Source organism: Eubalaena glacialis, chromosome 1, assembly GCF_028564815.1.
Source record: "Eubalaena glacialis isolate mEubGla1 chromosome 1, mEubGla1.1.hap2.+ XY, whole genome shotgun sequence".
Taxonomy (NCBI): Eukaryota; Metazoa; Chordata; class Mammalia; order Artiodactyla; family Balaenidae; genus Eubalaena; species Eubalaena glacialis.
In genome coordinates, this window is record NC_083716.1 from 122,233,220 (window position 1) to 122,251,512 (window position 18,293).

At 35.0% G+C, this 18,293-nt stretch overlaps 1 protein-coding gene across 1 annotated transcript in view; it reads right to left on the reverse strand.

Moving 5' to 3' along the window:
* The window catches only part of DPP10 (dipeptidyl peptidase like 10), a 685,728-nt gene that overhangs the window by 90,657 nt on the left and 576,778 nt on the right, over positions 1-18,293 (reverse strand). Inside the window, exon 10 of the mRNA XM_061199257.1 lies at positions 11,217-11,314. Within this exon, the coding sequence (XP_061055240.1) occupies positions 11,217-11,314 (98 nt within the window). The remainder of the gene's footprint in view (positions 1-11,216; positions 11,315-18,293) is intronic.

An 18,293-nucleotide genomic window follows, 5' to 3' on the forward strand; every position in this document is an offset into this window, starting at 1 on the left:
ATATATACATAAATATACAGAAAATCTGAGAATAAATTTGAAAGTGAATGATTTCACAGAAGGAAAATTTTTGGAAAAAATAAAAATAATCAAGATAATAGACATTTATAAATAATTTGCTATTTTCTATCGATCAGTACAGTGCTAACATATGTGCAAAATAAGAAAAAAATTTCTAAGCTATTTTCTATTTTACTTTTTCAAAAATTCATTCAATAATCAATTAAAAGGCAAATCTTATTATTGATTTAATAGTTATTTCTTATGTATGACTTCCATGTTATCTCACTTTATCCACAGGACTTGAGCCACAGAGCCATGAATGGTTTGCTTTGGTCTTTTTCCATTATGGGACAATGGAAATATAATCTTATTCATAATATTTTTTACAATATTATTTTTTTAATCTTATTTATTTGAAAAAGTTTAAAACAAAGAAGGAATCAAATTGAAGAATATGAAGGGTTACTGAATTTTTGGTAAAGTGAGGATGCTAATTAGTGGAGCCTATAATGTCCTCACAATGGTTGTAGATTGGGAAAGCTTATATTTTTCCTTTATAGATTCTATGTCTGGAAATTTACATAATATATCACAAAACCCCCCAACCCACACATAACAAAATGCAATCATTAATACTGATTCAATTTATGATAAAAAGAAAAAAAAATTTCCAACAAAATTGCCCAGTTTCAAAATAGATGAGATGATTTACAAATGGTTTGAAAAATGCCATCCATGAATATTGTCTTAAAATGAATGCATCAGGTTTTTAAGTGACTTTGAAAAAAATCACCTATGAAAGTAAAACCTTGTAATAAAATCACCTCTCCTTAGACACATTGAGTTAGACATTCAGCTACCTGAATCTCACATTTCTAACATTACTGAGTAGTTAGTGCTTCCTCTTGAAAACCGGTTAGCCCATCAAAGTAAAGATGTCAGAAGGACAAGCATAACTTGTCATACAGTGAAACCTGCCATATCTTCTTCAATAATCTCTTCAAGCTATCCAGCACCTTTCACAACTAGCTGAGTACCACTTGAAAACTGCCTAGAAACTCAGTGAAATCATAAAATAAAGTTACCAAGGCAACTTTGAATCAAATATGCTACTGGTTTTGGATTAATCTTTGGCCAAATCAATGGGCCTTGTGATTCTTTAAAGATCTATGTCTTGTTCACTTTCACTGCGCTTTGTTTAAACTGATTTATTTTGCATGCATTACCATATTGGGCAGTGTGAATATTAAAAAGGGGAAAATATAGGCATTAACTTCTAAGAAATTTACCTAGAAGATTTAGCATGGAGAAAAATGATAGTGGATACTATAATTAATCAGGAAAAAAGTGCTGAATTGTGATAATATATATTTCTGAGTAATTGGCATAAATGCTGTGCCAAATTGAAGTAAAAAATAATTTGATTGTTGTAAACAACTGACCAAAGACTGCAAAATCAAGGTGGTAATATTTATTGAAAAATCTGGAGAGAACTGACATACAGAAGAATTTCAAACCTGATCAGAAATTTGTCTCATTTAGCTAAAGTGACCAATATTATATTTTGTGCCAAATGGGAAGAATTAATATGAATGGTTTTTAAAATAAATAACAAGAGGAACAACAAACAAAATTTAAATATTCATTTTGAGTGTTTTCCTTTCAAAGTAGCCCTCAGGTGAAATGTTTTAAGAACATCTTTGTAATGTCTTCCCAGACATTGACACATTATATTAACTACATAAGATGAAAAATCTTGATTTAAAAGAAAATTCATACTTAAAAAACATTAAAATTCAACTGGTGCAAATCTAGTGAATAAATGGTTTTTAAAGAGAACACTAAGTTAGGTATAAAATTAAGTTAAAAATTATTTACAGTCAAGACACATAATAATCAAACTATCAAAAATTAAAGACAAAATATTAAAAGAAGCAAGGGCAAAGCAACAAAAAACATACAAGGGAATCACCAAAAGGTTAACAGCTGATCTTTCAGCAGAAACTCTGCAAGCCAGAAGGGAGTGGCAGGAAATATTTAAAGTGATGGAAGGGAAAGACCTACAACCAAGATTACTCTACCCAGCAAAGATCTCATTCATATTCGACAGAGAAATTAAAACCTTTAGAGACAAGCAAAAGCTAAGAGAATTCAGCTCTACCAAACCAGCTATACAACAAATGCTAAAGGAACTCCTCTAAGTGGGAAACACAAGAGAAGAAAAGGACCTACAAAAACAAACCCAAAACAATTAAGAAAATGGTCATAGGAACACACATATTGATAATTACCTTAAAAGTGAATGGATTAAATGCTCCAACCAAAAGACACAGGCCTGCTGAATGGATACAAAAACAAGACCCATCTATATGCTGTCTACAAGAGACCCACTTCAGACCTAGGGACACATACAGACTGAAAGTGAGGGGATGGAAAAAGATATTCCATGCAAATGGAAATCCAAAGAAAGCTGGAGTAGCAATACTCATATCAGATAAGATAGACTTTAAAATAAAGAATGTTACAAGAGACAAGGAAGGATACTGCATAACGATCAAGGGATCAATCAAAGAAGAAGATATAACAATTACAAATATATATGCACCCAACATAGGAGCACCTCAATACATAAGGCAACTGCTAACAGCTCTAAAAGAAGAAATCGACAGTAACACAATAATAGTGGGGGACTTTAACACCACACTTACACCAATGGACAGATCATCCAAACAGAAAATTAATAAGGAAACACAAGCTTTAAATGACACAATAGACCAGATAGATTTAATCGATATTTATAGGACATTCCATCCAAAAACTGCAGATTACACCTTCTTCTCAAGTGTGCATGGGACATTCTCCAGGATGGATCACATCTTGGATCACAAATGAAGCCTCAGTAAATTTAAGAAAATTGAAATCATATCAAGCATCTTTTCTAACCACAACGCTATGAGATTAGAAATCAATTACAGGAAAAAAACGTAAAAAACACAAACATATGGAGGCTAAACACTACGTTACTAAATAACCAAGATATCACTGAAGAAATCAAAGAGGAAATCAAAAAATACCTAGAGACAAATGACAATGAAAACATGATGATCCAAAACCTATGGGATGCAGCAAAAGCAGTTCTAAGAGGGAAGTTTATAGCTATACAAGTCTACCTCAAGAAACAAGAAAAATCTCAAATAAACAATCTAATGTTACACCTAAAGGAACTAGAGAAAGAAGAACAAATAAAACCCAAAGTTAGCAGAAGGAAAGAAATCATAGAGATTAGAGCAGAAATAAATGAAATAGAAACAAAGAAAACAATAGCAAATATCAATAAAACTAAAAGCTGGTTCTTTGAGAAGATAAACAAAATTGATAAACCATTAGCCAGACTCATCAAGAACAAGAGGGAGAGGACTCAAATCAGTAAAATTAGAAATGAAAAAGGAGAAGTAACAACACACACCACAGAAATTACAAAGCATCCTAAGAGACTACTACAAGCAACTCTATGCCAATAAAATGGACAACCTGGAAGAAATGGACACATTCTTAGAAAGGTATAACCTTCCAAGACTGAACCAGGAAGAAATAGAAAATTTGAACAGACCAATCACAAGTAATGAAATTGAAACTGTGATTAAAAATCATCCAACAAACAAAGCCCAGGACCAGATGGCTTCACAGGTGAATTCTATCAATCATTTAGAGAAGAGCTAACACCCATCCTTCTCAAACTCTTCCAAAAAATTGCAAAGGAAGGAACACTCCCAAATTCATTCTATGAGGCCACCATCACCCTGATACCAAAACCAGACAATGATACTACAAAAAGAGAAAATTACAGACCAATATCACTGATGAATATAGATGCAAAAATCCTCAACAAAATACTAGCAAACAGAATCCAACAACACATTAAAAGGATCATACACCACGATCAAGTGGGATGTATCCCAGGGATGCAAGGATTCTCCAATATATGCAAATCAATCAATGTGATACACCATATTAAGGAATTGAAGAATAAAAACCATATGATCATCTCAATAGTTGCAGAAAAAGCTTTTGACAAAATTCAACACCCATTTATGATAAAAACTCTTCAGAAAGTGGTCATAGAGGAAACCTACCTCAACTTAATAAAGGCCATATACGACAAACACACAGCAAACATCATTCTCAATGGTGAAAAACTGAAAGCACTTCCTCTAAGATCAGGAACAAGACAAGGATGTCCACTCTCACCACTATTATTCAACACAGTTTTGGAAGTCCTAGCCACAGCAATCAGAGAAGAAAAAGAAATAAAAGGAATCCAAATCGGAAAAGAAGAAGTAAAGCTGTCACTGTTTGCAGATGACATGATACTATACATGGAGAATCCTAAACATGCCACCAGAAAACTGCTAGAGGTAATCAATGAATTTGGTAAAGTAGCAGGATACAAAATTAATGCACAGAAATCTCTTGCATTCCTATACACTCATGATGAAAAATCTGAAAGAGAAATTAAGGAAACACTCCCATTTACCACTGCAACAAAAAGAATAAAATACCTAGGAATAAACCTACCTAGGGAGACAAAAGACTTGTAGGCAGAAAACTATAAGACACTGATGAAAGAAATTAAAGATGATACCAATAGATGGAGAGATATACCATGTTCTTGGATTGGGAGAATCAATATTGTGAAAATGACTATACTACCCAAAGCAATCTACAGATTCAATGCAATCCCTATCCAATTACCAATGGCATTTTTTACAGAACTAGAACAAAAAATCTTAAAATTTGTATGGAGACACAAAAGACCCCGAATAGCCAAAGCAGTCTTGAGGGAAAAAAACAGAGCTGGAGGAATCAGACTCCCTGACTTCAGACTGTACTACAAAGCTACAGTAATCAGGACAATATGGTACTGGCACAAAAACAGAAATATAGATCGATGCAACAAGATAGAAAGCCCAGAGATAAACCCACGCACCTATGGTCAACTAATCTATGATAAAGGAGGTAAGCATATACAATGGAGAAAAGACAGTCTCTTCAATAAGTGGGGCTGGGAAAACTGGACAGCTACATGTAAAAGAATGAAATTAGAACACTCCCTAACACCATACGCAAAAATGAATTCAAAATGGATTAGAGACCTAAATGTAAGACCCAACACTATAAAACTCTTAGAGGAAAATATAGGAAGAACACTCTTTGACATAAATCACAGCAAGATCTTTTTTGATCCACCTCCTAGAGTAAAGACAATAAAAACAAAAATAAACAAATGGGACCTAATGAAACTTCAAAGCTTTTGCACAGCAAAGGAAACCATAAACAAGACGAAAAGACAACCCTCAGAATGGGAGAAAATATTTGCAAATGTATCAACGGACAAAGGATTAATCTCCAAAATATATAAACAGCTCACGCAGCTCAATATTAAAAAAACAAACAACCCAATCCAAAAATGGGCAGAAGACCTAAATAGACATTTCTCCAAAGAAGACATACAGATGGCCAAGAAGCACATGAAAAGCTGGTCAACATCACTAATTATTAGAGAAATGCAAATCAAAAGCACAATGAGGTATCACCTCACACCAGTTAGAATGGGCATCATCAGAAAAGTCTACAAACAACAAATGCTGGGGAGGGTGTGGAGAACAGGGAACCCTCTTGCACTGCTGGTGGGAATGTAAATTGATACAGCCACTATGGAGAACAGTATGGAGGTTCCTTAAAAAACTAAAAATAGAATTACCATACGACCCAGCAATCCCAGTACTGGGCATATACCTAGAGGAAAATGTAATTCAAAAAGACACATGTACCCCAATATTCATTGCAGCACTACTTACAGTAGCCAGGTCATGGGAGCAACCTAAATGCCCATCGACAGATGAATGGATAAAGAAGATGTGGTACATATATACAATGGAATATTACTCAGCCATAAAAAGGAACGAAATTGGGTCATTTGTAGAGACGTGGATGTATCTAGAGACTGTCATACAAAATGAAGTAAGTCAGAAAGAGAAAAACGAATATCGTATATTAATGCATATATGTGGAACCTAGAAAAATGGTACAGATGAACCAGTTTGCAGGGCAGAAATTGAGACACAGATGTAGAGAACAAACGTATGGACACCAAGGGGGGAAAGCAGCAGGGAGGTGGGGGTGGTGGTGTGATGAATTGGGAGATTGGGATTGACATGTATACACTGATGTGTATAAAATGGATGACTAATAAGAACCTGCTGTATAAAAAAATAAATAAAGCTCAAAATTTCAAAAAAAAAGAAAAACAAACAAAAATTATTTATAATCATACCACTTACATTTCTCTTTGATTAAATAATATGATTTTGTGTGTTTGTATATAAAGTATCTTATGTTCATAAGCAAAATTTAGTCTTATGTGAGATATCTTAGTACATATATTCATAAGGATAGGAGTTCTCCCCAAAATAGAACTTGTAAAGTCCATTGGGGTAATTTCCAACCATTGAGATTTCCATAATAAAGTGCTGGAAATATCCAAAATGAATGATAAGTAGAACTTGGCACGTAAGAAGGGAGGAAAGATATTTACTAACTAAATTACAACCTGTATTCTTTCTTTGTTCCAAGGTCCTATGTGCACATCTTACGATTTATAATGACTTGTTCAGTTTGCTTATAAGTATTCAGGGTTCCTCTGAATGAGGAAATAAGGAAGTGCCCTTACCTGAAAATGCCACACTCCTTGGCCTGCCTGCTGCAGATGTGGCTGTCCTCCTGGAACTCCATCTCATGAACACATTAGATCTGGTGTCCCATGACCAGTGGCCAGCGAAAAGTGTCCCTTCCTTATAACTGGCTTTCCTGCTTGTTCCTAGTCTCCATGGCTCTGGATTACCCAGGAAGTCCTCGAGGATCTGGTCCTCTTGAGCCACAGAGACAGAGACAAGCGGGTTAGAGGGATTGCACTCAAGTCAAGAAAGACTTTCTATTAGCTGGGTGGTCTGGCACAAGAGATCTAATTGTTCACAAGGGTATGTGGAATGGAGGCAATAGCATCTCCAGCAGACAGGTAGATTAGCAGTCACACCTGTGTTTTCACTGGCTTCCTGTCCAATCACTGCTCTTTGTTCACAACAGTCTTTGTGCACATATGGTTACTCTGAGCTCACTCTCTTCCAGATAACCCAAGATCTCTGCCCACAAGTGTATTGTGATGACATTCATGACCAACTCATAGCTAGTGTCCTCCAAAGACCTCTGTTAATATCCATGCTTTACTTGTAAGAAGGGTCACTTCCATCAACACAAATAAATTTATTAATTAGATTTTATTGGAAGGTATAGACATTCACTGGCAGAATAAGAGACGTAGACTAGACATACTTCAATTAAATAGGAAGAAAAACCATGGCAGTTCAAGCCCAGAATGACGGGGGCAATATGACAGTATCATATCAATGAAACAGGATGAGAACAATGTGTCACAAAGGGTGGATGACTAAAGAAAGATTTCTGGTAAGTAAAATGTCAAAGGCAGAGAGTGAGGAGAACCTAAAGACAAACCACTGTCTTTATTCTTCAGCCTGGAGATGAATGAACACAGGAGATAACCACTTCTCCAAAACAATGTGACAAGTCTCTAAATCTGCATGTTTCATTATTATAAAAATATTTCCTCTAAAAGTTAACTATGTATTTTTAAGTTCATACTTAAATTCTCCAATAAAGGTACACAGGCTTGCAATACCTATGGGAATACTGTCACTAATAAATATGGGAAAATTGCTGTTAATACTGGTAGCAACAAACTATTAATTTGTATATTTATATAGCTAACATTTTCAAAAAATAAAAAGAATTTGTGTTAGCTTAGAATGATTTAAGAATACTGTGGTAAATAAAATTAGGAAGACAGCTAAAGGAAAATAAGTTACAGGGGATACCCAGGTGTCACCAAGGGTAAACTCCATGTCCAAAATACACTGATGCAAACAGTTGAAACATGATTTGTTACACAATCTACAATGCACTTGAGAAAAATATCGCAGGTTTTCAGGAAAAGTACAAGTATTACTTAGGTAAACCATAGATGCGTATGCATGTGTGTGTGTGTGTGTGTGTGGAGAAAGAGAGAGAGACAGAGAGATTGAAAGACACACACCACACACACACAAAGGCAGAGAGAAAGAGACAGGGACAGAAACAGAACTAGAAACAGAGACAGAACACTTTTCACATGGCGTCAGAGAAATTATTGTGCGTTCTTCTGGACATCTCCAACACATCCCTAAAGTAATAAGAAAGATAAAATTTTCAGGCAAATATTATCCTTAAATCAAGTCTGTTGAATATTCCCCATTTGCCAAATCTATTCTCGAATTTGCCCCTTACCACTCACCCCCACGGTCTCCAGAGGCTGGACTCTACAACGAGGCTCCCTAGCCCAAGAGAGACTTCTGGAGGAACTCAAAGCTTTAGAGGAGAGAGTTCAGAGTGTTTATTCCCAGGACCCACTCCCTATTAGGGCCCGGTTTGGCAATGACTTAATTGTTCTACCTGTGGACAGGTCCTGTTGGTCCATTCTGTTCTTCAGCTACAAGTCTCTTCAGGTTTCCTAAGTGAGCCTGCCCCTTGCTCCTTCAGTCCTGGGGCAGTAAAAGCTTTCTGCTATTGCAGACTCTGTGTTGCTTTCCCATCCCTTGTGAGTTTCCTTTTAATCCCATGCATATCTTTGTTAATAGTCCCTGAATTAACTGCACTTCAATTACCCTCCTTAAGTGTTTTAAATTTCCAGGACCCTGACCAATAAATTATGGAAAATGTTATGCTCTTTTAGATCTCAAATGTCTATCTAACTAGGGAGGGCACAATAGTTTTCTAGCAAATGTCCATATGGCTAAAGTACTAAGTGTTAAATATTATAGATATTGATAATCCTAAAACAAAATCAAGGAAAAGTATGAGTTTAATTTCCATTTGATGTGCAGATAAATGCAGCACTCTTTGATTTGCACCATGGATAGCTCTATTTTGTTCATGTTCATGTGTTTGTAGGCCCAACAAAGTAATACCAGTGCTCAGAGAGGTTAAATGCAGATGATAGGAAATTGGACTAAAGCTTTCACCAGGAACAAATGAGTAAGGAAACATAAAAACTGAATATTCCTGGGAAATACTGAAGAAAACATTCTGAAGTAAATTTTGGTCTTGAGTCTTCCAACAAAAAGAGTAAATCATACACTTTGGTGCACCAAAAGTGCCAAAAGTGCCAATTGTGGTTTCACATGCCACAACTGGCACTTACGTAACTACGAGGCAGAAAAAGGAAACATGTTACATACATTGTGCAGATAAGGTATTACAGGACTCTCCCAAACGTAGACCAAGTTCATTGCTAAACCAACATACCTGAATTACAGTTAAGAACTTTTTCTTCACGGGATTCTTCCTCATTCTTAGAGGGATCTAGTATACCATTCTATGTACTGGATTTCCAACATCTAAAGATATGTGATATCTTTTCGCAATGGGTGACTAATTTGATCACATTGTACCTCAAATATTAAACAGATATATGCTTAACTAATACTCTAATAATGACCATTGATTCTGTCTTTACGAATCTTTGTATTTGATGGCACTGCTATGTCCAACCTGGTGAACTCATTAGAAAGACTCTTAGGTAACAGCATCAAGGTCAGGAATCACTACCTTCTATTAGAAAGAAACCTGGATATTATAAAATTGACTTCCATTTCAAAGATTTAAAAAACTGATAAAAATGAGAAACTATTATTTTAAGATTAGGGTATTCAGGCTTAGAGAGAGGTATAGTGACTTATCTAAGGTCACACAATAAAGTGGTAGTAGAGATGTGACTCAAACACTCCAGGTTAGTGCTCTTTATTGTTAATTCAGAGCACTGAACAAATCAGAGAAAAAGATAAGCCTTAAGGATCACATAAAATATTAATAATTTTCATAATTGCTTCATTTGTGTCCAAATATTTCATGGCTGGTAAACCAAGCTCAGAAGTAGAAGTTTCAACTGATTTAGTCAACTGTACTATATTCTATATGTCAATTTTAATGACCCTGTAAGATCTTTCATCACAACCTAGATGAAATGCTCTATAACTTGAAACAAGCTTTACTTCACTTTCTACCTCTGCTACCAACTAATCTTAAGCATACTTTTTCTTTGGGCCCCATCTTTTCCATCAATAATAGGAACAGTTTATATTAGATCATTAATGGGGGCCTTTCCAGTGTAAGCATTCCATATATTTTTAATAACTTTTCAAGTAGGAAAAATTTCTACATGCTAAAGGCTGCACTATCTGTGAAAATCCCAAATATGATGAAATTTTCCCAAATATGTCAATGGAACACTGAATGGAATTTCTACTTGAATCAGTCACCCTGTGATTATTTTTGATGTCATCAAAACAAACTCTAAGCTTAGCCTTATACCATTCAAGATAGTATAAAACTATTTTCCTAAATCAGCTGCCTATTCCATCTCCAGGACTGCTGTAAATTTTCACAGGATTAAAATATTTGAAAGAATCACCTTTGAAGTCTGAGACCACTCTGGATTTCACAATCCACATGGTCATTTGATTAGTTGTTCAAATATTGGAAATTTTGCTAATATTAAAATTATGTTTCTGACCCATAAAATGTGTTTCTTTTCTCCCCACTCAGACTTAAATAAGCAGGATTCTTATGTAGGATATTTCAAAACAAAATCTCATTAAATTTCTCTGCATGGAAAACAAAGCTAGGGAATCATTGATTGGCAAGTTACAGGGTAAAAGTTGGAAAATTACACACATTTTAGGAAGATTATACTCTTTGAAAGAGGACCATTTAAAAACATTGAGTGACTATTTTCAGGAAGAAAATTCAGTGGAAAATTATCCTTTGTCCCCATCTCTCTGTCACATCTCCTGCCAAAGAGCTAATTCTTGGTATTAGTATATTTAGTCATTTTGTGGTGCTGGTAATGACCTCAAAACTCTAAATGCTTCCTGGGAACAACAAGAGATCCAGAATGAGTTCATTCCTGCACTAATGGACGCAACCTCAGTTTTATTTTCAAGTGAATTTGTTGAGCTGATCACATCTCTCTCTAAATTGCAACAAAATGATAATTGGAGTTAAAAGAGTTATCTTCTGGTAAAAGTGAAACTGAAATTACATACCTTGACTTAAAGTTATCAGGTGGCATGAGTTCCAAAGTATGAGTTGGTCCATATAGGTTTACAACATATAATTTGATTGTTGGGTTCACTTGACCTGCCTTTGAGAAAATGAAAGTTGCAATGCAAATACATTATTAGAATATATTGAGAAAGAAAGAAAATGCATTTTTTTTGTTTGTTTGTTTTTTTTTGTTTTTTTTTGAAAATGCATTTTTTTAATAGATCTTTATTGGAGAATAATTGCTTCACAATACTGTGTTAGTTTCCGTTGTAGAACAAAGTGAATCAGCCATATGCATACATATATCCCCCATCCCCTCCCTCTTGCATCACCCTCCTATCCCACCCCTCTAGGTCATGGCAAAGCACCGAGCTAATCTCACTGTGCTATGCTGCTGCTTCCCGCTAGCTATCTATTTTACATTTGGTAGTGTATATATGTCCATGCCACTCTCACTTTGCCCCAGTTTCCCTCCCCCACCCCTGACACCATGTCCTCAAGTCCATTCTCTGTCTACGTCTTTATTCCTGCCCTGCCACTGGTTCATCAGTACCAATTTTTTTTTTTTTTTTTACATTCTATATATATGAGTAAGTCAGAAAGAGAAAAGAAAATGTATTTTGATTCTTTTACAATTTTGTGTTAGAATGGGGAAAAAAGTTTAATTTCTCTGAAGTAGAAATGATTTTAAATTCAACAACTTGATTGCTTTCAATTGTCTTTGTAGATTGCTGCTTCTCTAGCATTTTAGTCAGACAATTAAAGGTGATAGAAAATCATGATGACTTTACTCATTAGGCAATGCTGTGTGTTCTTCCCCTAGAATGACACCAGAAAGGCTGGCTTTACAAAACAACTAGTAGATAAAGCAGCTGCTCACACTATAGGATATGAAAAGCAAAGGGAAGAAAGCTTGGCTAATTTAAAAAAAAAAAAAGAAGAAGAAGAAGAAAGAAAAAGAAAACCTACCCAATCCCAGTGCCACATGTTTAAAATTCCACAACACCTAATTTCTTCCATGCATTAATCATCACAGGTTTTCTTTTAAATTATAATGAATACTAAATGAGGTATAAATGTCCCTTGGGATGTGGGCCATGGAGCAGGATGCCCTCACTGTGTACCTGGCATGAAGACTAGAAAGACAGTGGTAAGAAAATGTGATTTGAGTTTATTAAATCAAAATTTATGAAATAATAACTAGGCTGTATAGCAGTTTGTATGCTTCTGGCTCCTACTATGTGTTAAAGCATCACATGAATTATCTTATTATATGTCCCTACTACAGTCCTAAGACCTATTTATAACCATTTTCTAGATGAAAATGGAGAAGCTTAGCAAATTGTGCAGGGTGAAACATCCAGTAACTGAGGGAGCTAGTATTTAACCCCAGGACGCTCTTAACTGCTCTAGATTTGCTTCCGTTCATTCCTAGGCAATGGCCTTCAAAGTTTTTCTAAATACACTGTGAACCCTTAGGGAGCAGAAATGGGAACTTACGCCAATATAGCTCAAGCAGGTAGGATGAATGAATGAAAGAATGTTTATGTGAATAAACATTCACATAAACAGAATAAATAACAGAATCCATTGGCTACTTGTGGCTCAATGTGTTTCTAAACAATACACCAGTATCATTGGGGTGTAGCTGCTTTGTGAAGAGAAGACCATGTGAGATATACAGAGAAGGACAAGGAAATTAAAAGTGAGTTGAATTAAAAGACTTGACACAAATCTAAAGGGAGTGATAACACTGATTTAAAGATACCAAAGAAAGATTCATGTTCAAGGAACTGGTACTGACAAAACCCAGAGTTCAATCAGGAGCAGAAACAACGTAATGCATCCCACCAGTAATCAGTCATCGCTCCTCAAGAATGTTTTGTTAAGTTATTAAAAATAACGAACATGGAGGGGAGGGAGGAGGGATGAATAGACGAAGTAACAGGATTTGTAGAGCAGTGACAAATGCTCTGTATTTTTCATTACACAAACGTCCAAAACCATAACGCACGACAACAAGATTGAACTGGAATGTAAACTCTGTACTTTGGGTGATTATGATGTGTCAATGGAGCTTCAGCAATTACATCAAACACACAGCTCTGATGGGGGATGCTAAGTGGGAGCTGGGGGTATATGGCACAAATATCTTCCTTCCCCTCAAGTTTGCTATGAATCTTAAACTGCTCTTAAAAAATAAAGTCTTCATTAAAAAACTGACTAGCACATCTGTGGGAGCGTATCACACACATCAGAAGTTTGATCCAAAGAAAGGAGTCCAGAAAGGCTTTCATTTCAGAAATGCAGTGACTATAAAGAGAGATTATGAAAATGGTTCATATGATAAAGGGCTTCCTGGAAGATAAGCTATGAGCCTGCCTCACAGAGAAGGCTCAGGTGTCAAATTTTGTAAAGCTTTTTATTGCTCTAAAACCCTCCAGTGCTTGGGTTCATCTGTCTTGGGCAATTTAACCTTCTACCTCATTTAGGAGGTCCCTTTCACATCACTTTTGTTTCAATTCAATTGCCATGTTTCTCCCTGAAGGTATTGGTCTTTCTCTGTATTTTTTGAGTCTAACCATTTCTCTAGCTTGATCAAGTATGTTAAAATTTAGAGCTGGGGCAGAGTATTTAGTAGTGTCATTCAAAGTGCTTTTTTTAAACCAGCAGCATCAATTAGAACCATAGAAACACAAATTCATGGGCCCCAAACGGACGGACCTATATTCAGACCCAGAATCAGAATCTTTGGGTATGGACCTAAAAATCTGTGCTGTAACAGGATTTCCAGATGATTATAATTAGTATGCAAATCTTGCTAAAACACTGATATATGTGCATATATCTATATATAGATATATACTACCGCTCAGCAGTTATTAAAGGTGAACTTGCATGAAAATCATCCAGAGGACCTGGAAAGCTGATTAAACCACTGACCACTGAGGCCTACCTCCAGCATTTTTAATGTCTAGATGGGACATGAGAATTCGCATTTCTAATAATTTCCCAGATGAGGCTGATATTGCTGGTAAAAGGGCAACATTTTGAGAACTGGTTCAGTTTAATCTATGAATCAGAGAAATCTGGGTTCAATTTTGACTGTTATTTATTGGATATGGACCATGGACAGGATGTTAAAGATCCTCAAGTATTATTTTATTTGATTCTCAAAAATGAGACATTTCTCTGAGAATATGTCACAGTCAGAAGTTTTGAGCCAAAGTAGATTCCCTTTCAGTGGAAAAAACCATCTCATACTTTTGTCATATGGACTAACAAAAAAGATGATTTTCAAAAGTGCCAAAAAATAGTATATACTTAATTACATAATTAATTAACTCATGAATTAAAAATAATGGTTAGACTGATTTTTCTAGTGAGTGAAAAACTGTGTTCATATTTTTTATCTTTCAAAAAACTGATTAAAGAAAAAGAGAAATTAAATTAAATTTGATCAATTTTTATGAATTCTTATCAGTGATGCCTAATTTTATGACATACTTTGTCAAAGATATACACAGCTGTTACCACATATTAAGGCAGTTTTTTTCAGGTCTATAGGACTGTACAGGATCACTGGTATCCCAATTAGCTTTCACATGAAAACAAATTAAAAGTTGTGCACACACCATGAGTCTAAAAGTCCATGATTCAAGTACAAGATAAAGTTAGAAAGCCATTACTATAACAAAGCATTTATGAAAAATGCCAACTAATTTATTATATGAATTTAAAATACTTTCAGATTCAAATAAAAGAAAAGTTTGGAGCCACCATTAAACAAGAGGATCACTGATAAATGAAAACATAACCACTTAACATCCGTTTGGTTCAAAGGCAATGCAAGTTTGTTATCTCCCTCTGAATCTGTATGAAATTACTGGAACTGAAAGAAAGTAAAGAAATGAAAACATCTAAAAAAAAGTTGTGTACACCTATGGTCAGTTTTAGACAAAAACCAAACATTAAGCTGTTTCCAAAATTCAGCTGTCTAGCATTCTATAATCTCAATTTGATTTCTTTCCTTGGAGTTTTGAAATTAAGTGCACATTGCAAGTTCATTTGTACCTTTTAATATTTGAATTGTTTCAATAGTTGCAAATTAGAGGAGTTCATCTATTCGCTTTTTAACAGTCTAATTTGCTACAAAGACTGCAAACCCATAGAATCCTTCCTCTGTGATTCTGAAACACAAGCCTCAATAATACTTAACCTTATTTTGCTGGAAACCAAACAATCATTAAACGAGATAATGTTTTAACTAAGAAGATTAACCTGAGTTGCTGAGATAGAACTGTGCATCTTTTTTGTGCTGAATTCCTAACGACAGGGTATTTTATGAATTCTGAATTATGCTGAATTAAGCAAAATACAAATATATTTGTTTAGTGTAAGTATTTCATTAGTAAACCTGACCACATTGGGTATTTGCTGCACTCGTTTTAATCTAGTTTAATTTGAAGCACAATTTAGTGTGAACTCTATGCATTACTTCTATGTCTAAAGCACCACTTTTTTGAAAGTTTATTGCATAAGTAAGAACAAATCAAAATAACACATTTGTTAGTGGAAAAACTAACAAACATTTTTTTTTAAACCAGAGTAGAAAATAATGAGACTTTGAAAATTCAAGTAATAGACCCAAAATTATTCTTAAATTTATTCTGAGAACAAGGATGAAAACCCAGACCTAGTTTCTTTGAGTCCTGTTGTCTTAAGTACCTGGGCAGATATTTCTACTGACAGCCACCTGAGGACTTGGGATTCTTTCTCTTTGGCCACCATAATATTTGTCTTTATTTTTAATACTTCTCAATGGTAGTCATTAATACACACTCAGGACCTTCATTATGTATTACATACATCATGCATTAGATACATCATTTATTAAATATACAGGCTAAGAATGTTACTCATACAGAGCTGAGTCATTTGTAGTTAATGGAGCAAAGAGAGCTCCACATCTATTTGTTAACTTGACGAGATATTTTGATTCCAGCTACATCTTCTGAGATACAAGTTAACCTCTGGTAGTTTTAGAGAGAAAGAGAGAGAGAGAGACAGAATCAATAAATTTGAGTTATTTCTCTGTTCTCTAAATAACTATGACTTTTATAAAAGGACTTAGCCTTTTAGAAGCTTAGTTGGCCCAACTGTAAAACAGAGGCACTTGTGAAGACGGCCGAATGTAGAAAAAAAGTGAAAAGTCTCCCTGAAAATATATAGCATATTATTAGCACACATGATTTACCCATTTAATAAACAAACATTAATATTATTTTATGCCTAGCTTTACTATTAAGAAATATTAATTAATTAAATAATAACTTATTAAATAAAAACAAATTGTCTAGGTTTGTCAACCCAGTATCTTCTGACTTACTGCTGACTTATTTAGATTTTCTCAGATGTTTCTGAATGTCCATTTGTTTGCCTCAGTCGTGATAAAATTATAAGGCCTAGGAGTGTACAAGTTCAAGCACCAAGAGTCTGTAACTGAGAAGGCAACTCGAAGATGCAGCTATTACATATGGCTCTTCTGTGTGAATCCTAAAATCCCCACTCCTCTTGGAAAATGAATTACAGAAAGTGGTCCCCTCCCTGGGGTTGATTTTATTCCCTTTGTGCAATGTACACACTGAACAGCTCTGAGTGACTGTCTTGCCTATTGACATGTGCTTTTCACAGTATGGACCCATTCTTCATTTTGTATTTACATTGTCAGCTGAACTTTCATTATTATAAGTAAATCAAATGGGGTGAGAATATATTTCAAAAATCTTTTAATATTTTCTCTGGGAAAAAAAAACAGGTACAGGTATGCTGTACCCGCACAAACTGTCATACATAAAACATGGCTAAATCTACAATTGGAGAAGACATAAGTACTTTTCTTGGAGTACCATACAAATGTCTTGGGAAATATAATTATTTTGTTGTTAGGTCAAATTGCCATTTTTTCCTGAAGAGCACTGAGTATACGTGTTTTCAGATCTATGTCCAGAGAAGACCATAAAAATAATATTTCAAAATCATGGAATCTGATTCCTCTCAAACCTGCTGTCTTCCGTAGCTGTCAATCAGTCACTCTGTTACTACAACCTATTGGAAGGAAGATAGGATGGGGAGAAAGACAGCACAGAATCTCCCTGAGAAAACAGGCTTCGCAGCCCTGACTCTCCGTATTCTCTACTTTCCTTCCTCCTGTCCCCACCTTGGATAACTTGAGTCTTGTGGATGATCGGAAAATGAGGAAAGTCATCCCCCCCGACCACGCCTTCATTGCAGGAGTAGAAAAATACACGTGATGGGTAATTTTTCCAGTACTCTGCCCAGTTAAGGTACTGCACAAACTTAAAGGTATAAAACCTATTGTACTTTGGAAACACAAGGTACAACTCACTAAAGAAATGGCTTAATAAAGACTTCTAAATGAAATCAGCAGCCTTCTCTTACCTCATTAAGAGCTAAAATGTATAAACTTGAATTTTAAAAGTTTTCTATAAGACATCCTTACATGATTAATGCTTGGGGGGGGCTCACTTTTTTTGTTTTGTAAACATGGGGAAAATAAACTTTAAAGCAAGAGACCTTAAATAATTAACGATGACATATAAGAGAAAAACCAATACACTCCAGATGTTTCCACAGCCTGCTTTCAGAGGCCTCACCCAACACTTAAAAATAGTTTTGCTATCTGGGCAGGGTTTCCATATTCGCTTCACTCAATAAAACAATTCCATCTATTCCAGCTATGCCTGGCTATGGTTCTACCCCAGCATTTGATAAAGTATGTTCCAGAGTATGCTCTGCCAAAATAATACTGGTGCTAATATTAATACTAATAAATTCTCTCTGCTTAGTCTATTCTTTATTGGTGATTCTTTATGTTTAGTCTATTTTTTATTGAGATTCTTTATGCTTAGTCTATTCCTTACTAGAGATTCTTTATGCTCAGTCTACTTTTTATAGGAGATTTATAATACACATTACCAAGCAGTATATTAAGTGCTCTAAGAAATCATCTGAATAAAAGCTAGATTTTTTTTTTTAAACTGAGAATTCCCAAC